The following is a 17338-nucleotide window of genomic DNA, read 5'->3' on the forward strand; positions in this document are numbered from 1 at the left end:
ATGGTACAAGCGTGTAATCCTAGCATTCAAGAAGTAGAGGTGAAAGGATCAGAGATTCAACTTGGTCGTCAACTATACAGCAGTTTATACAGCTGCCTGAGCTGAAGATCTTGTCTACAGAGAAAGAAATAGGAGTTATGGCTGGTTGGTACAGTACTTTTCTAACATGCATGAAAACCTGGCTTTTAATTTATTATATCATAAAATTAGTTATAAACTTGCTAATATAGAGAAGCCTATAGAGAAAAATCTGTAAAATATTAAAGGAAAATAAAGAGAAAAGAAAAAAGAAGCCAGGTGTGGCAGATCATACCTACAATCTCAGAACTCAAAGCCAGAGAACCACTTTAAATTCCAGACTAAACACAAAAGGCTACATATAAGTCTATTTATCTGAACTTGTCAAATAGGGACAGAGAGTATCTTAGTGATTGCAGGTAGCCAAGTTTGGAAAGGAAGTAGGAGTTAATACATAGTTACTAATGCATAGAAGGTTGCTTTGAGGGGGTCGTGATAGAAGCACTTTGAAATTATATATGCAGTAATAGTCACACTGCATTATCTCATGTGTACATGAGAACACACAAAGAAGTATAAAAAATAAAATTTTAAAAATTTGGTTTTGTCTAACACTAACAGCAGGTAGGTAGATAGGTACATAGAATCTTGAAATGAAATGTGGTATCATTGTTACACTATCTTTGTTATTCAAAGTTACACTAGGTATAACTTTGACATCTTGCTCTGTAAACAACCTATACTTTGGTATTGAAACATGCCATTGCTATTACAGGAGAACCCATCCCTCCACGGACTTTGACGGAAGCAGGCACAATGGCACTTTGCTACAGTGCTGCTTGGGATGCCCGTGTTATCACTAGTGCTTGGTGGGTGTACCATCATCAGGTAATAAGGGCTGTGGTCCATTTTCTTGAACTTAAGAGCTATCTATACCTCATTATAAATGGCTAGGATATAGAAGGTAGGCAAAGCCGGGCGGTGGTGGCCCACACCTTTAATCCCAGCACTTGGAAGGCAGAGGCAGGCGGATCTCTGAGTTTGAGGCCAGCCTGGTCTACAGAGTGAGTTCCAGGACAGCCAGGGCTACACAGAGAAACCCTGTCTCAAAAGGGAGGGGGGTGGGGGGGAAGGTAGGCAAAGAACCTGCGTTGATAAGGCTCATGTTTAAGCTGTAGATAGAATGTGTGCATACTAGGTGGGAAGTGCTGTGAGGAAAAAGACAAGACAGTTTTTGTCGTTGTTTTTTCTATGTATCCTTGGCTGTTTTTGGACTCACTTTGTAGACCAGGGTAGCCTCAAACTCAGAGATCCGTCTACCTCTGCCTCCTGAGTGCTGGGATTATATGCTTTGGCCTTTGTATATGTACCACGGCCAAAAATTAAAGCAGACAATGGAATAGAGTCAGAGGAGCTACCATGTTGAGTAAAATAACAGGTATTGGTAAGATTTGAATAAAGAGGCAAATGACGAGGAGCCTATGGAGTCGTGCGGGTAGAGAGTGATCTACTAGTGACGAGGATGGCCTATGGAGTTGTGCTGGGTAGAGAATGATCTAATAGTGACGAGGATGGCCTATGGAGTTGTGCTGGGTAGAGAATGATCTACTAGTGACGAGGACGGCCTATGGAGTTGTGCTGGGTAGAGAAGGATCTACTAGTGACGAGGATGGCCTATGGAGTTGTGCTGGGTAGAGAATGATCTACTAGTGACGAGGATGGCCTATGGAGTTGTGCTGGGTAGAGAAGGATCTACTAGTGACGAGGACGGCCTATGGAGTTGTGCTGGGTAGAGAAGGATCTACTAGTGACGAGGATGGCCTATGGAGTTGTGCGGGTAGAGAAGGATCTGCTAGTGACGAGGATGGCCTATGGAGTTGTGCTGGGTAGAGAAGGATCTACTAGTGATGAGGACGGCCTATGGAGTTGTGCTGGGTAGAGAAGGATCTACTAGTGACAAGGATGGCCTATGGAGTTGTGCGGGTAGAGAAGGATCTACTAGTGACGAGGATGGCCTATGGAGTTGTGCTGGGTAGAGAATGATCTACTAGTGACGAGGATGGCCTATGGAATTGTGCTGGGTAGAGAAGGATCTGCTAGTGACGAGGATGGCCTATGGAGTTGTGCTGGGTAGAGAAGGATCTACTAGTGACGAGGATGGCCTATGGAGTTGTGCGGGTAGAGAAGGATCTACTAGTGACGAGGATGGCCTATGGAGTTGTGCAGGTAGAGAAAGATCTACTAGTGACGAGGACGGCCTATGGAGTTGTGCTGGGTAGAGAATGATCTACTAGTGACGAGGATGGCCTATGGAGTTGTGCAGGTAGAGAATGATCTACTGGTGACGGAAATGTTGAACTAAAAACCTTTTTCCTATTCATCATGGTTAGAAGTTTCTGAATTCTCTTTCACCTTTCCAGAAAACAGGCATAATTTGTGTTTTATGTATTCACTTGGTTTTAGTAATTGCCCTTTGTGGGGTGGTTAGCTTGCGTGTGGGCGTGGTTCCCGTGTGTCTTCCGCCCTGGGCGGCTTGGGGAGAAGCTCTCGGAATTTGACTGAGTTCCCTCTACCTGGCACTGGGCGGAAGCTGCTTGGGCCTCCGCCTGGGTGTAGCGAGATCTCAGTCTGAAGTTCCACAGGGGCAGGGCTCCCAAGTGAACCCGGAGGCCGGTGGTCTCCTTTCGTGGGCTCCCGGACAGAACAGAGACGCTAGGGGATCGAAGGGAGAGAAGGAAGCTCTGCGGGAAGAAGACTCTTGGTTACTGCATTCGCTCAGCTGGGTCTCAGCTAGCTTGCTTGAATCAAGGCCTCTGTGGCTAGAATAGAGATTAGGAAGATTAGGCGGCAGCTCATACTCTGAGACCTCCTCCACAGCATGGCCCCAAAGACACGAGGAAGTCCATGGTTTTAAAGGGTTTATTGTCATGGCCAGAAAGCAGATGAATCTGGGTGTACCCCAGAACCCCCAGGGCAGGCCTTATATCCTTTGTAAGGAGGAGGGTCTGGAAAGGAATACTTAATTGGCTACACCCTCTGGCTTTCAGGTAACTCATTAATATGGAAATCTCTTGAGGCTGAGGCCTGTAGTCATGCCCATTACCTGTGGAGGGATTGGTAGGGGCGTTGCCCTATGTAACTGAAAGGTGCTGATCAAATGGAGGTCTTAGACTTCGAGTGTCAAGAGTATAGTGAAATATATGCCGTCCCTCACAGGCATGGACACCTGTTGGGTCTCCGGCTACCTCTAGCCAATATCCTACCAGAAACCAAGCCATCCTTTCACGGTCCCACAGCCCTTCTTTATGTTTAATGCTGTCTTGTTTTTGTCATACTGGAGATTGCACTTAGAGACTTGCATTCTGAGCAAGTGCCCTTGGCCCATTGTTGTTGTTGTGAGATGTAAGTTTTTCTAGCTGGTATTGAACTCACTTTATACCCCACACAGGACTTGAACTCTCAGTTCTCTTACCTGTCGTCCAGGCCCCTGGGACTATAGGCTGTGCCACCAAGTCCAGCTGTTAGTGCTCTTTGATAATTAATTCATTTTGTATTTGACTTCCCACTGCAAGTAGGTCCACATTTTCAAGAATTATAGCTAATAATGATGCATTAATTCTAAAAAAAATCAATTTCATTATCATCCTTGAGATTTGTTTCATTTTATGTTATTTATATTATTTGTTATTCTGTGATGTGGTTTTAGGAAATTAATAATATTTGAGAGGTAATACTTTATACCTCTACTATTAATTAAAGTGGTTTTCTGTTTAGAACTAAAAAGATACTCTAAAATTTAGAGTAATTACAAATGTGTAAAATCTTTGGCATAAGCTTTTCTTTGTTTTATCAACTATATTTTTTTAAAGTTCTATTATCTTTATTTCCTAGGAAAAGCTGTTTTAGTGGCTGGGGATATAGCTCATAAAAGCCCTTGTCATCAAGCCTAATGACCTGAATTCAGTCCCTGAGATCTAAATAGTGGGAGAGGGAACCAACTCCTTGGGAGCTGTCCTCTGATCTCCACAGCATGCATAGGAGTGTATACACACACACACTCACTTATGCATATTAAGTTACTAAAATTTGGGGCTGAGGAGAAGGCTCAAGTGTTGAAGAGTATGTACTGCTTTTCTAGAGAACCCAAGTTTTATTTCTAGCACCCTGATTACAACTACCTGTAAGTCCAGCTCTAGGGAACCCAACACCCTCTTCTAAACGCAGTAGACACCTACACTCACGTGCACATGATCACACACAACCACACATACATAGACATTATTTAAAATCTTCAAAGCTGGGAGGTGGTGGCAGAGAACCTTTAGTCCCTGATCTCTAAAGTCAAGGAGAGCTAGGGCTACAGAGAGACCTATCTTGGAAAAGAAAAATGTTTCAAAATCTCTTTAAGGAAAAGAAAAGCTATTTTACTATCAAAAAGAGTTGCTTGCTTGAATGGGTAGAAAAAAATCACTTTGAAAGTATCTTAAGAGCCTGAAGATGTAGCTCATTTGGGTAGAGCACCTTCTTGGCATACATGGTAGGGCACTGTTCTAATCCTGGTACTCAAGAAACGGACAGATTAAAAGTTCAAGGTCATCCTTGGTTATATAGCAAGTTCAAGGTCAACCTGTAATATCTGAGAGCCTCTCTTAGGGTTTTTTGTTTTTGTTTTTTGTTTTTTTGTTTTTTTAAGATAAGAATATAATGCATTATTGTTCCTCAGGTATCTAAAACAGCACCAACGGGAGAATATTTAACAACAGGAAGCTTCATGATAAGAGGTAACAGCTTAACATAATAAATACCCTAAGTTGGATGATGGAGGCAAGAGCCATTTTAAAGACTCTTTAGTCTAAAGGGTAGAAGTGGTTTGCTGTAATTGCACATATAAATTTTGTTATGAAATAAGGGAATTTTTGCCTTGGCATGGCAAATTCAGCATTTATTAATGAGAGTGTATTTCACATAGTTTAGTTATAATAAGAATTATAGCCTGACCTTCTTAAAATAGAAAATAGATTATTATGGTTCTGACAAACCCAAAGTTGGAAGCAAGCATTCATACTTTTTCTTGATAATTATTCCTATACATAATATTAAATTTTGTAAATGTTCATGTTATGGTACAGGGTAAAATAGGCGTAGCATATTTTCAGACCTAAAACTGGAGAAAACAGGTTTTTATAATCATTAACGTGTATTATCTTTTTAGGAAAAAAGAATTTTCTTCCTCCTTCATACCTAATGATGGGGTTCAGCTTCCTTTTTAAGGTACTCTTTACTTTCTTTAGGCTTCCTTTTATACCCTTCCTAAAGTACCAGCAGTGAGGAAGGACTTTTTCTCTAGGTAGATGAGTCTTGTGTCTGGAGACATCGAGGTGAACGAAAAGTCAGAGTGCAGGATGAAGACATGGAAACACTAACAAGCTGCACGAGTGAACTCATGTCAGAAGAAATGGAACAACTAGGTAGTTGATGTGTTATAATAAATTGGCTTGTGATTTGTGTGTGTTCATGTGCTCATGTGTATGGAAGCCAGAGGATGGTAACAGGTGTTCTCAGGCACTGTCTGCTTCCCTCTGGAGATTGGGTTTGATACTCACTGGTCTGGAGTTTGCTGATTAGGCCAGGCTGGCTGGCCAGAGGAGCCTCTCTCCTCCCCGATGTATTAGGATTACAGGTGCACACCACCACACCTGGAGTGTTGTTGACTTCTCCCCACAGGCTTTCTGTGGATTCAGCTCAGATCCTTGTGCCTGAAAGGCAAGCACTTTACTAATTAAATTTTTATCTTCCCAGCCAGGCTTAAGACTGTTTTTCTCTTGAGGCAAGCTAGATACCACTATGTAACTCTGGCCTGCCTGGGACTTGTCTTATGGATCAGGCTGCCATTGAACTTGCATCAATCCTTCTGTCTTTGTCTCTTGGGGGCTAGCTAGTATTACAGAAATTCACCATCATATCTAGCCATGGCTTTTGGTTTTTACTCACTAGTTTTATTTTTAAATCTTAAGTCTCTTCTGTGATATCCATAATTTAACATAGCCCAAAGTACTACCAATATCTGGAAATATGAAATATGCTTTTTTTTTTTTAATACTAAGGGTTGAAAAAATTTTTAATGAATTAAAAATACTTAAATTTATTATCAAAGTACTTTTGGTAAAATTTGAGCATTAAATGGGTAGCTTATAAATATATGTAACAAGTAAACTTGGGTACATATGAATTAACATCTCCATTTGGATTTAGGAGTTAGCAATGATAGGAAGATGATTTCATATGAAGTATAATTTCTCACATGAAAATTTTGGTTCAGGCCAGGCTTTTGATTCATCCTGACTCAGTTTTCAAATACTGATATTACAAGTATAAGCCAGTGTGCCCAGTCTTGGTTGATTTTTGTAATGTATTTAAGTACAGAGATACTATGATTGCTAAAGTTCATTCTTTCTTTCTTCTAGGGTCATTTCTTTTTGGAACTATGTTGTGTTACATAATTTAAAACTGCTGTGTTGTTAGCGTCTATTGATTGATGCATGCCATGTCCCTGTCATAAAGTGATATATATTATTTAATTTCATGACAGTTCTTGAAAGTGGCAATTGGACCTAGTTATTAATATTAGTATTCCTTTTGCCTAAGTATAAAGCTAGTTGTATAATGTATATTGGTTTACATTTACAAATTAATAAAGTTGCAGAGCTTATACAACTACTTTTATTGTCTTGCCTTTTGGGAGTAGTAGTGACAGACAGCTTAGGTTTGTTACAGAAATAGTTGCAATGTCCAAAAATTTTGTGATAAAATGATCTTGGAGGTCATGTAAGGGCTATCCTTTGTCAGGATAGATTCAGTGCATTGTGGAAACGCTCAGGGATTCTTTGATGCCCCTTTGGGGAACCTAGGAATGACTGGAATCACAGAGCCCTATTGGGAGTTGCACACTGACTTTCCTTATGGGAATTCTACAGAAGGGGGCGACAGCAGTGAAGAAGAGACTGAGGAATTACATGGAACTCCTGGAGAAGTAGAACTCATGACTCAGGTTGATCAAGAGGACACTGCTGTTCACAGTGGGAGAGATGAATTAAGCTCTGATGATGGAGAAGCCAAAGCAGTTAGAAAAGATCAAGAGCCCGTTGGTGAAATGAAGGAAGAGGAGGAAGAGACCTTCGAATATCCTGATACTACCATTGACTTGTCCCATCTTCAGTCCCAAAGGTAAACTTAAAGGGAATTTTTGGTTTTATTTATAGACTGCAGATGATATTGAGGCAATCCTTATAAAACAGTGTGCTGAGATTGCTCTCAGTACATTCACTCACTCTTCATGTATCCCTCAGGGTTAGTCAGGGACTTCTCCCTTCTTTGTGGTCTTGGTTTTTCAGCATTTAATTGGTCTCCTGCTAGAAATTCCTAGGACCAAAGGAGAAAAGTACATAAAGTAGCCAAAAGTAGGTCAAACTAGAAACAGCAGTTCTAGGGATGTGGTTCAGTGGTAGAATTTGTTTTACGTGCTTAAAAGCCAGGTTTAAACCTCAGCATTGCAGAAAGAAATTACGAACTTGTCAGGAAAATAAAATATTAAGGAAAGTGCTCCAAACTCAGGAAAACAAAAACCTAACCTCTAACGTGTATAGAAATGGGTGTGGAGCAAAGCCTACAACTCTAGAAAGGAGACCAACCAAGAGAGGGTAAAAATAGATGGTGCAGATGGACGGACACACAAACGTGAAAAGGAAGGAGACTACAGTGAGGGTTACCAGGGGAACTCAGGAAATAATGGGAAAGAAGACTCCGCTGAAATACACTTTATTTGAAAACACTGCAATGGGGCTGAGAAGGCTCAAAAGAAAGCATCGTGCTCTCATAGGGAGCCTGAGTCTGGCTCCCAGCAGCATCGTGTGCCACGTGCAATGTCCAAGAAACCAGTGCCGACTTCTGGCCTACCTTCACTTAAGTGCACATGTCCACGTAAGACATATATACATAAACATCAGTTTTAAAGCTGGGCGTAGTGGCTCATACCTTTAATTCCAGTAGAGGAAGGTGGATCTCTGAGTTTGAGGCTAGTCTGGTCTACAGAGTTCGAGGACAGCCAAGAAAACCCTGTCTCAAAAAATAAAAGGGGAAAAAAAAAATCAGAATTAAACAAAAAGAAAATAGTTTTAACAACAGTCTCATTTTAAACAAAAAAAAAAAATTTGATGTTTTAGCCTTTCTTGTCTTACCACCAAGTAAATAGAGCATTGTCCTTGTTTGGTTTTGTTGTTATTTGAGACAGTATTTCAATTTCTAGCTCTGGCTAGCCTGGAACTTGGTATGTAGACCAGGCTGGTCTGGAACTCAGATCCCCTTTTCTGTTTTTGTTGGTTTGTTTGTTTATGGACTATTACTACAGTTCTAAAACTTGGCTTAGATGTCAGACAGATCAAAAATAAGTCTTAGGGTATCTCCCTAGCCAAGCTACTCTGTGTTTAAGCATTGATTTCTATCTTAGAAAATGTATTTCCCTTCACAGGAATATGGTGGAGATATTAGTGCCTAGCATCTAGCAACAGAGATTTCACCCCAGCTACATAGGGGGGTTAAGGACAGCTGGTCTCCAAAACTCCTATGAAGAGTGTGTATACAAGTATGGGAAGATGCTTTGGTTGTATTTTGCCAAATTTGAAGATTTCTAGGATATAAGTAAGATGGAGGGTGTATTAAGACTTGGCAACTGAACAGCTGTTATAGGCTAGTAAAGTCTTTTGTTTTCATAGGCCCCTACAGAAACTGGCTCCAAGAGAAGAATCTTTGAATTCAGTAAGCTATTTTTGAAGTTATGCTTTGAAAAAAAAAAAGTGTTTTTCTGAATAGTTTTCTTTTAAATAGTATTCTCATGGTTCCTTCTTTTTGTTTTAATAGAATGACAGCAAATCACAGAGCCGAAGACATTTGTCAGCCAAGGAAAGAAGGTAAAGGTGTTACATAACCTAGACATGGTTTAAAAATTGACAGCTGGTGGTGAGATGACTCAGTGGTAAAATTGCTTGCTGTAGGAGCTGGTAACCCAGGCTCACTCCCCAGCTCCTGTAACAGTCAGAAGAGCTCCTGACCTCACATGTGTGCCATATAGCATATGTTTACACATCATAAACACAGAATAAGAGATAATAAATCTAAGCTTTAAAATCACTTAGCTAACACATATTTGACTATTTTGAATATCCCTTTAATCACCAAGATTATTTGTTTGTCTGTTTTTTACTTTTAATTTTTTTTGAGACAGGTTCTCTGTGATGTCCCTGACTGTTCTGGAACATGCTTTGTAGACCAGACTGGCCTCAAACTCATTAAAGGAGTGTGCCACCACCACCTGTCTATCACCAAGATTTATTTATTTTTTTTTTGGTTTTTCAAGACAGGGTTTCTCTGTGTAGCCCTGGCTGTCCTGGAACTCACTCTGTAGACCAGGCTGGCCTGGAACTCAGAAATCTGCCTGCCTCTGCCTCCCAAGTGCTGGGATTAAAGGCGTGGGCCACCACCGCCCGGCAAGATTTTTTTTTTTAAAGATTTATTTATTTAATATATGTGAGTACTCTTTCTGCTTGTACACCTGCATGCCAAAAGAGGGCATCAGATCCCATTACAGATGGTTGTGAGCCACCGTATGGTTGCTGGCAATTCAAGTCAGGACCTCTGGAAGAGCAGCCAGTGCTCTTAACCACTGAGCCATTTCTTCAGTCCCCACCAAAATTCTTTATGTCCAACTCTAAAATGTTGGGGGTTTTATTTATTTATTTATTTTATTTAAGGCTCATTTGTGATTGGTGAGATAGATAAGTAGTAAGATAGACCTTTTATTACGTAAACATGTAAAGTAATTAAAGGACAGTATGACTGTAGAGCACATAAAGTACTTGATTATTTAAAAAAAAAATTTCTAAAGATTTGTTTTGTGGGGCTGGAGAGATGGGCTCAGTGGTTAAGAGCACTGACTGTTCTTCCAGAGGTCCTGAGTTCAGTTCCCACAACCACATGGTAGCTTATAACTATCTGTAATGGGTTCCAGTGTCCTCTTCTGCTCTGTCTGAAGACAGCTACAGTGTATTCACATAAAATAAATATTCTTTTTTATTAAAAAAAAAAAGGAATTAAAAGATTTGTCTTATTTTTATGTATCCACGAATAGGATGGATGGATAGATAGATAGATAGATAGATATTCAGGCAAGATCCTGAATATATATATACCACATTTGTGTGTGTGTGTGTATACACACATATATATATATGTATATATATATATACACACACACACACACACACCACATTTGTATTTGATGTTCTCAGAGGCCAGAAGAAGGCATCACCTCTTTTGGAACTCGAGTTATAGGTGGTTCTGAGCCACTGTGGCGATGCCAGGAATTGAACATGGATTTTCTGGAAGGGCAGCCAGTGCTCTTTACCTCCGAGCTATCACTCTAGTCCTGCCACATGATTATTAAAGGACTGATAATAACACTGATCTTGTAAAAAAAATTTTAATTCTTCATTTACAGTAGTTGTAAAAATTAATGAGTTTTATTTTATGTGCATTGGTGTTTTACCTGCATGTTTGTCTGTGTGAGGGTGTCACATCTCTTGGATTGGCATTATAGACAGTTGGGAACTGTCATATGGGTGCTGGGAATTGAACCTGGATCCTCTGGAAGACTAGTCAGTGTTCTTAACTGCTGAGCCATCTCTCCAGCCCCCTTGATCTTATCTCCCTTTTCCCTTCTACATGCTTTTGCCCTTTTCTCCCTCTTTAATTCTAAGATAGTAATAAGAATAAATAAATTAAAATTAATTAGGAAATTTTTGTATAAAACAAAAGGCTAGAGACTGGGACGATAGCTCAGGTAAATAAAGTATTTGTTGTTTAAGTATGGGGACCTGAGTCCAGACTCCTAGTACCCATGTAGAAAGTGAAGCACAGCAGTGAACATGGCTGTCATCTCAGCACTTGGTTTTTGCTGGCCAGGCAGCCTGGACAGAAACCAAAAAGGCACAGCAAACTCTTTGTTCAGTGAGAGATCCTCTCTCAAGAGGATAAGATAGAGTTTAATACAACAGAGCACACAACATCTTCCTCTGGGCTCTGCATGCACACACATAAAGAAATATACCTTAGATATTTTAGCAGTTAGGTACATGAGAGCAAAAGAAAGACTCCAAGGAGAATTAACATTACAATGATGACAAAGAGTTTGGATGTAAAATGTATGTATGATGCTTTGGAGAAATAACAAGTAGACTTGAGGTGAAAGAAAAAGAAAGTTTATGTATATGTTATCCGATCATAGATGTTTAGATTAGAAGGAAATTTAAAATAAAAATAAGTGAACCTGGAATGACTGAGTGTTGGGGAACTTTACAATGAAGGTCCTAGTCCCCCATGACAGGATGGCTGTCTGAACTCTGCACAAAATGAGGGACTCGATTTCTCAGTGGGGCGTCCTGTCTCTGCCTCTTTGTCTGGAGATTGTCTCTAAACAGGTGGGTGGCCTTGTCTGAAAGTGACCTTGTACAGAGCTGTCTGTAAGGCTGCATAACTCAGCTTAGATAAGGAAACAGGGCTGATTAACAGAGGAATCTGGGACAGGCAGGTTATAAAGGATGCAGAGGAAGTCTGAGAGGCAGTGAGGACCTGGACTAAGACAGTAGCACTTACATAGAAAGATGCCGGAGCAGCAGAACACACTCTTCTTCCTTAGTTTGTATTTGGAACATCTATTCCACTAACCAGTGTCCAAGATGTGGCAAAGCCATGCTGATTGAATACTGCAAATCCCAGCGCTTGCACATCAGGGTTGTTAGTTGACTAAATGAATGTGGGGCTGAGGAAGGATAAGCTAAGGTCTGGATGACAGAATGAAACATCTTTGAAAGATTTTCAGGTCTTTCTCCCCTGGTTATTTGAGCCTCTATATACAGTGCTTTGGTGATTATCAAGCTAAGGAGAGGCTGCCACACACTATACATCTTCCCTTTTCCTTTTACAGTCTTTAGGGCACATTTGACATTCTTAAAATTTGATATTTCTGCTTGATTTGTATGTAGAGAAATGAAAAAGAAAAAGCTTCCATGTGATTCAGGGGATTTAGAAGTGATGGAAGAAAAGGACAAAGAAAAAGAAAGTGCTGTGCACACTGAAGCTTACCAGAACACAGGCAAACCCGTGGCAGCTGGACAGCCAATGAAAAGAGGGCAGAAGGTAAGAAACCTGTGTCTACATGATCTGTTAGTTCAGTATAGCTCACAAGCGAAGCTGAGGGGCTCCTTTTGGTTTTGTAAAGTTTAAAGGTGAAATAGAAAGGGCTGACTGCTCTTCAGAGGACCCAGCTTCAGTCCTAGCACTTACATCACAGCTAACAACTCTTACCTTAGTTCCAGGAAATCCAGTATGCTTTTCTGGTCTCTGTGTGGCACCAGGCATGTAAGTGGTACACAGATACACACGCAGGCGAAACACCATATACAGAAAATAATTTTTAAGTAAAATAGAATATGTACAAGGAATTTTTTTTTTAATTCTGTGACTGAAAAATAGTTGGAAAGGTCAGAGTGTTCCAGATGGTGTTCATCTGGAAAGGGCTTCCATCTATACCACAGACTTGCTGATGCTAACCACAGCTGAGATCGTAAGTACCACAGCACTGAAGTGGTAGAGCACATCTTCTTTGCTGATGCTAGACTGGGATTTGAAAGTTGGACAAGGGGTTGTGCATCCAGATCCATCCACCATCCATCATGCCAATAAACCCGTTTTGGAACACACACACCACCCCCCCCCCCCAAAAAAAAAAAAAAAAAAAAGGACAAGGCAGTCGTTGTGAAGTGGCTTTCATGTCTCATTGTGGCAGGACCATTTGCTTCAGACAGGGGGAAGCAGGAGACAGGAGAGCCATGACTGACAAGAGGGCTGCCAGTGTCATCAACAACCCAGGTCACCTGTGAAGTCACTTAGACAAGCCTGCTCAGTCCCAGCCCTTCACCCGCTCAGGGATTTACTATACCTGTTACCATTCTTGCACAGGGGCCCAAGAAGGGAAGGCTCATGGACAGCAGGAGAAGGGTAGTGAGCCAGACTTTTATTTAAAGACTCTCTAAGAAAAAAGGTTGTGTTGCTTTCCTCTTACTTGTATTTATGTCTTCTGTCCCATTGTGGCAAATTCCTTAAGGATGAGGGCTATGGCATACCCATCTTCCTGTGTTCCATATTGTTCTTTACAATGCTTGGCACCTTGTTCAAAAGCACATTTGATAGAATGAAAGAGGCATTTATTTTAAAAATAGTCTTTACTGCTGATTTTCTTTTCAAATCTTCTGATTTCAGAGTAAAATGAAAAAAATGAAGGAAAAATACAAAGACCAGGATGATGAAGATCGTGAACTTATTATGAAATTGTTGGCAGTGAGTAACATCTAAAATCATTTCTCTGACCTTTTAGTGGCTTCTAGGCTATGAGAAACATGGAAAGCCTTAGCAGTGTTTGGGCTACTGAGATGCCTCTGTGGGTAAAGACACTCTCACCAAGCCTGAACTCAGTTCCTAACTCCTGCATGTCAGCTCCACGTGTATGCTACGGCATGTGTACCCCTGCACTCAGAAACATATACACAAATATAAGTAGAATAAAAGCTTAGATTCACAACATAAAAGTAAAATTATTTAAAGACCTTAGTACTAATAATAATCACATTGACTTTTTCTCCCCTGATGAATTGAAAGTCTGCAGGTTCAAACAAAGAAGAAAAAGGGAAGAAAGGAAGGAAAGGAAAAGCAAAAGATGAACCTGTGAAAAAACCCCCACAGAAACCCAGAGGTGGACATCGGGTTCTAGATGTTGTTAAAGAAACTCCAGCCCTTCAGGTTTTAGCTCATGACTTACAAGACTTAGCTGTAGATGATCCACATGATGACAAGGTAAGTGTCCCCAGCTGGGGTGACCAGGGCCTGGAGCTGACAAGGCTGGTCCATGTATGCCACAGTTCTCATCGTAGAAACATAGCCTCAAAGACTACAATTCATTTCATAAAAATGTGGAGTAATAAAATTCTTAGAAGCTTTTGGAAAATTAGTGTGGGTCTAAAGAGATGGCTTTCTATAAAGTGCTCCAGAGAGCCTGAGTTCTAGCCCTAGAACTGGTGTAATTTATGTGCTTGTGATCCTGGGCCTGAGGCACCTGGAGCAGACCTCACTCAGCAAGCTCCAAGCCAATAAGAGTTCTTTTCTTAAAGTGGATGGTGTTCCTGGAGATGACATCCACAATTGCCCTCTGACCTCCACAGGTATACGGGCAGAGTATATGTACACATGAAATAAAAGTTGTATAGAAGAGAATTTACATGATTCCTGTGTAAACTCAGTTTAATAAGAAAGAATTAGGCTTATTTTGAGTAGAAAATAAATTTTTATTTCTGTAAGCTTTTCTATAGGATTATAAACTTTTTTGTGTTACATAATATTAAAAAATAACTTGTCAGGGGTTAGGTCTCAGTTATAGAAGTTAATTTTCTCCAGCTGAGGTAGTTATTTAATTGCTTTATCACATTGTTTAAAAGCCAGTTAAGTATGTCTTTGTGCACGGACAGCTAACAAAGGAACAAATGAGACTGACAGGTGTGGTTATCGCTGGAATCCCAGCACAGTCAGCTATGTGACTTTGCTTTTAGTTGAATTATAAGTTCAGTTTAATGAGGTATTTACAGGGATTTCTTGTCACTATTTCCCCCTCTGCTGAACAGTGTTAATGGTTCTAAATTTCATTTTGGTTCTCAAGTTTTTATATATATACTATTGCCATATCTGTAGTTTTATCTATAAACTTTAGGCTCAAAAATACCCATACCAGGTATGGTGGCATATAGCCAGAATTCCAGCACTTGGAAGGCCAAAGCAGAAGGAATACACGTTTAAAACCAGCTTATGATACGTAGCAAGTCGTGGAGGGGGAAGATTCCTAAGAGGAATTATTAATGTTTTGTGGGTATGGATTATGGTCTATCCCAGTGTGATACTATTAAGAACTGGAACTTTTAGGAAGGGAATTAATGCTCTTATAAGAGATTAAAGGAGTCTCTCAGATGAAAGCCTGGCATCAAAGACAGTTTTTATTTAGAGTCTTGTGTAGCACAGACTTGCCTTTGTAGAGTAAGGTCCTCCTGCCTCTACCTCTGAGGTGCTTGGATTACAGTGGCTATCACATAAGATCATTTCAAGGCACATCTTGGCAAAACCTACTGCTGTCCTGATCTTGGACTTTTATCCTGCAGAACTACTAGATATACATGTATTATTTAAAAAATTGTGCACTCTAAAGTCCTAAAAGAGCTTAAAAGTCTAAAGAGCCTAAAGCTTAAACAGGTTGAGACTAGTTTGTCTCCAAATAGGTATTGTGCATGTAACATAAATTCACAGAATTAAGTTTATCTCAATATTTGAAGGTTATCTTAAAGTTGCTGGTAAAACTCTTTTGGAAGTCCTTTTTATAAGAATTTACTTTTTTCTTTGCAAACATTTAGCTTAGTTGTCATTTCAGGTTGTCTTTACAACTCACACTATTTCAGCATATACCTTAAGTAAAAGGCTTTGTCACTGGCTAAACACTATTTTTCTCTTTCATTGGCAATACTTTCTAAAATATTAAATGCATATACTCTAATCGACTTTGGAGTCTTGAGGGACCTAAGTTGTAGTCTTCAATGTTTATGTTATTCAACAGCCTTATATCTTTTTTTTTCTGCTTGTGGCTTATTGATAAGACTTTTATAGCTGACTTTAATTTTTGTGTTTGAAACTAGGAAGAACATGATCTGGACCAGCAGGGGAATGAGGTAGGATTTGAGTAAGGTTTCTATCACATTTCATTGTAATTTTTGCCCAATATATCTAATACTACTCAAAACTGAAAAGACAACTGCAGGCTCTGCAGCCACTGTCTGGGATGGGGTGTCATCTGTGCTAGATATTGTTTTGGTTCTGTTGTTCTGGTGTTTTGCTAGGGTCTCAGTGTGTAGCCTTGGCCAGCCTGGAACTTGCCTCCATTTGTCTCCTGAGAGCTGGGTTTAAAGGTGTGCCCCAGCATACCTAGCCTGAAAATACTCTTTATCCCTCCCCTTCCTCTGTGCTTCAATACTCTTATTATCATGGGGATAATTAGCACCATCAGGACAGTTCTGACACTCTGTCATCAGCATTCTGCCCCTGTAGATAGATAGCCTACAAATGAGAACTAGTCTAAGGAGTTCTTAAGGAAATGTTTCCTTAAGAACAGAGCACCTCCTGCTCTCTATGCCAGGCCACTCAAACCCAGTAGTAGCTGTAGCTTTAGACTTGGTATCCTCTTCTGGTATGCATGTGCTTGTGTACACACACACACACCCCAAGTAGAAGAAGTAGACTTGTCGACTTTGGCACTGCTAACATTTTGGAAAGTGTGATCTTTTATTGCAAGGCCTGTCTAACCTACTGTGAACTGACTGACAATACCTGCTGCCTAACCCACTAGACGTCACTCCTTTCTTTCTGAAAGCCAAAACTTTTATGCACCAGTCTCATATAGGAGAATGCAAAATCCCTGATTTAGCCAAAGTTGGTAGTGCACGCCTTTAATCCCCATACATGGGAGGCAGAGGCAGATGGATCTCTGAATTAATGCCAGCTTGGTCTACAGAATCATTCCAAGGACATCAAGAGCTACACAATGCGATTCTATCTTGTCTTACAAGATAGCCCAGCCTATAATGTGCTCCCCTTGGACGCATAAGGACCTGAACTCAGTCCCCAGCACCCACATGAAAAACCAAGCAGGACAGCATGTACCTGCAGTCCTGGCATGGAGGAAGTGGAAACAAGCGCTCTGGAGCTTGCTGCCCAGTCCCTGAGCTCTAGGTTCAGTGAAAGACTGTTAAATTAGTTAGAGGTTAATAGAGGCTTCCACACACCAAAAAGAAAAATCACTGGTCTGGCCCAAGTGTGAGCTGTTGTTTCCTTACAATGGACTTAAGCTCCTCGTAGTTATTAGTTCTGTGTGTCATTTTAATCCACAGTAGCTCTCCTGCGCAGCTTAGTTGCAAGTCCAACTTGTCTTCCTCCCTCTCTAAAGCAAATTAAATGGTATGTTGAAAACTATCCCCATTGTTATAAGTTGTAAAGAATATGTATTGAAACATTACTCTTCAGTTCTCTGGAACTGTAAGTAGAATTTGAGTACTTTTGTCAGATCGTATGTCTGTCAGAAAAGGCTAAACATGTATTCAGATACTAATTTGTTGTTTCAGATCTT

General features: G+C 40.4%; 1 protein-coding gene across 1 annotated transcript in view; it reads left to right on the forward strand.

Annotated features, from left to right (window-relative positions):
• The window catches only part of Nemf (nuclear export mediator factor), a 55147-nt gene that overhangs the window by 36571 nt on the left and 1238 nt on the right, over nucleotides 1-17338 (forward strand). Inside the window, exons 19-29 of the mRNA XM_034513756.2 lie at nucleotides 794-906; nucleotides 4742-4799; nucleotides 5231-5289; nucleotides 5366-5486; nucleotides 6993-7242; nucleotides 8787-8829; nucleotides 8932-8981; nucleotides 12111-12264; nucleotides 13387-13464; nucleotides 13783-13977; nucleotides 15855-15887. Of these exons, the coding sequence (XP_034369647.1) occupies nucleotides 794-906; nucleotides 4742-4799; nucleotides 5231-5289; nucleotides 5366-5486; nucleotides 6993-7242; nucleotides 8787-8829; nucleotides 8932-8981; nucleotides 12111-12264; nucleotides 13387-13464; nucleotides 13783-13977; nucleotides 15855-15887 (1154 nt within the window). The remainder of the gene's footprint in view (nucleotides 1-793; nucleotides 907-4741; nucleotides 4800-5230; nucleotides 5290-5365; nucleotides 5487-6992; nucleotides 7243-8786; nucleotides 8830-8931; nucleotides 8982-12110; nucleotides 12265-13386; nucleotides 13465-13782; nucleotides 13978-15854; nucleotides 15888-17338) is intronic.

The sequence above is a fragment of the Arvicanthis niloticus genome, chromosome 11, assembly GCF_011762505.2.
Source record: "Arvicanthis niloticus isolate mArvNil1 chromosome 11, mArvNil1.pat.X, whole genome shotgun sequence".
Classification (NCBI taxonomy): domain Eukaryota; kingdom Metazoa; phylum Chordata; class Mammalia; order Rodentia; family Muridae; genus Arvicanthis; species Arvicanthis niloticus.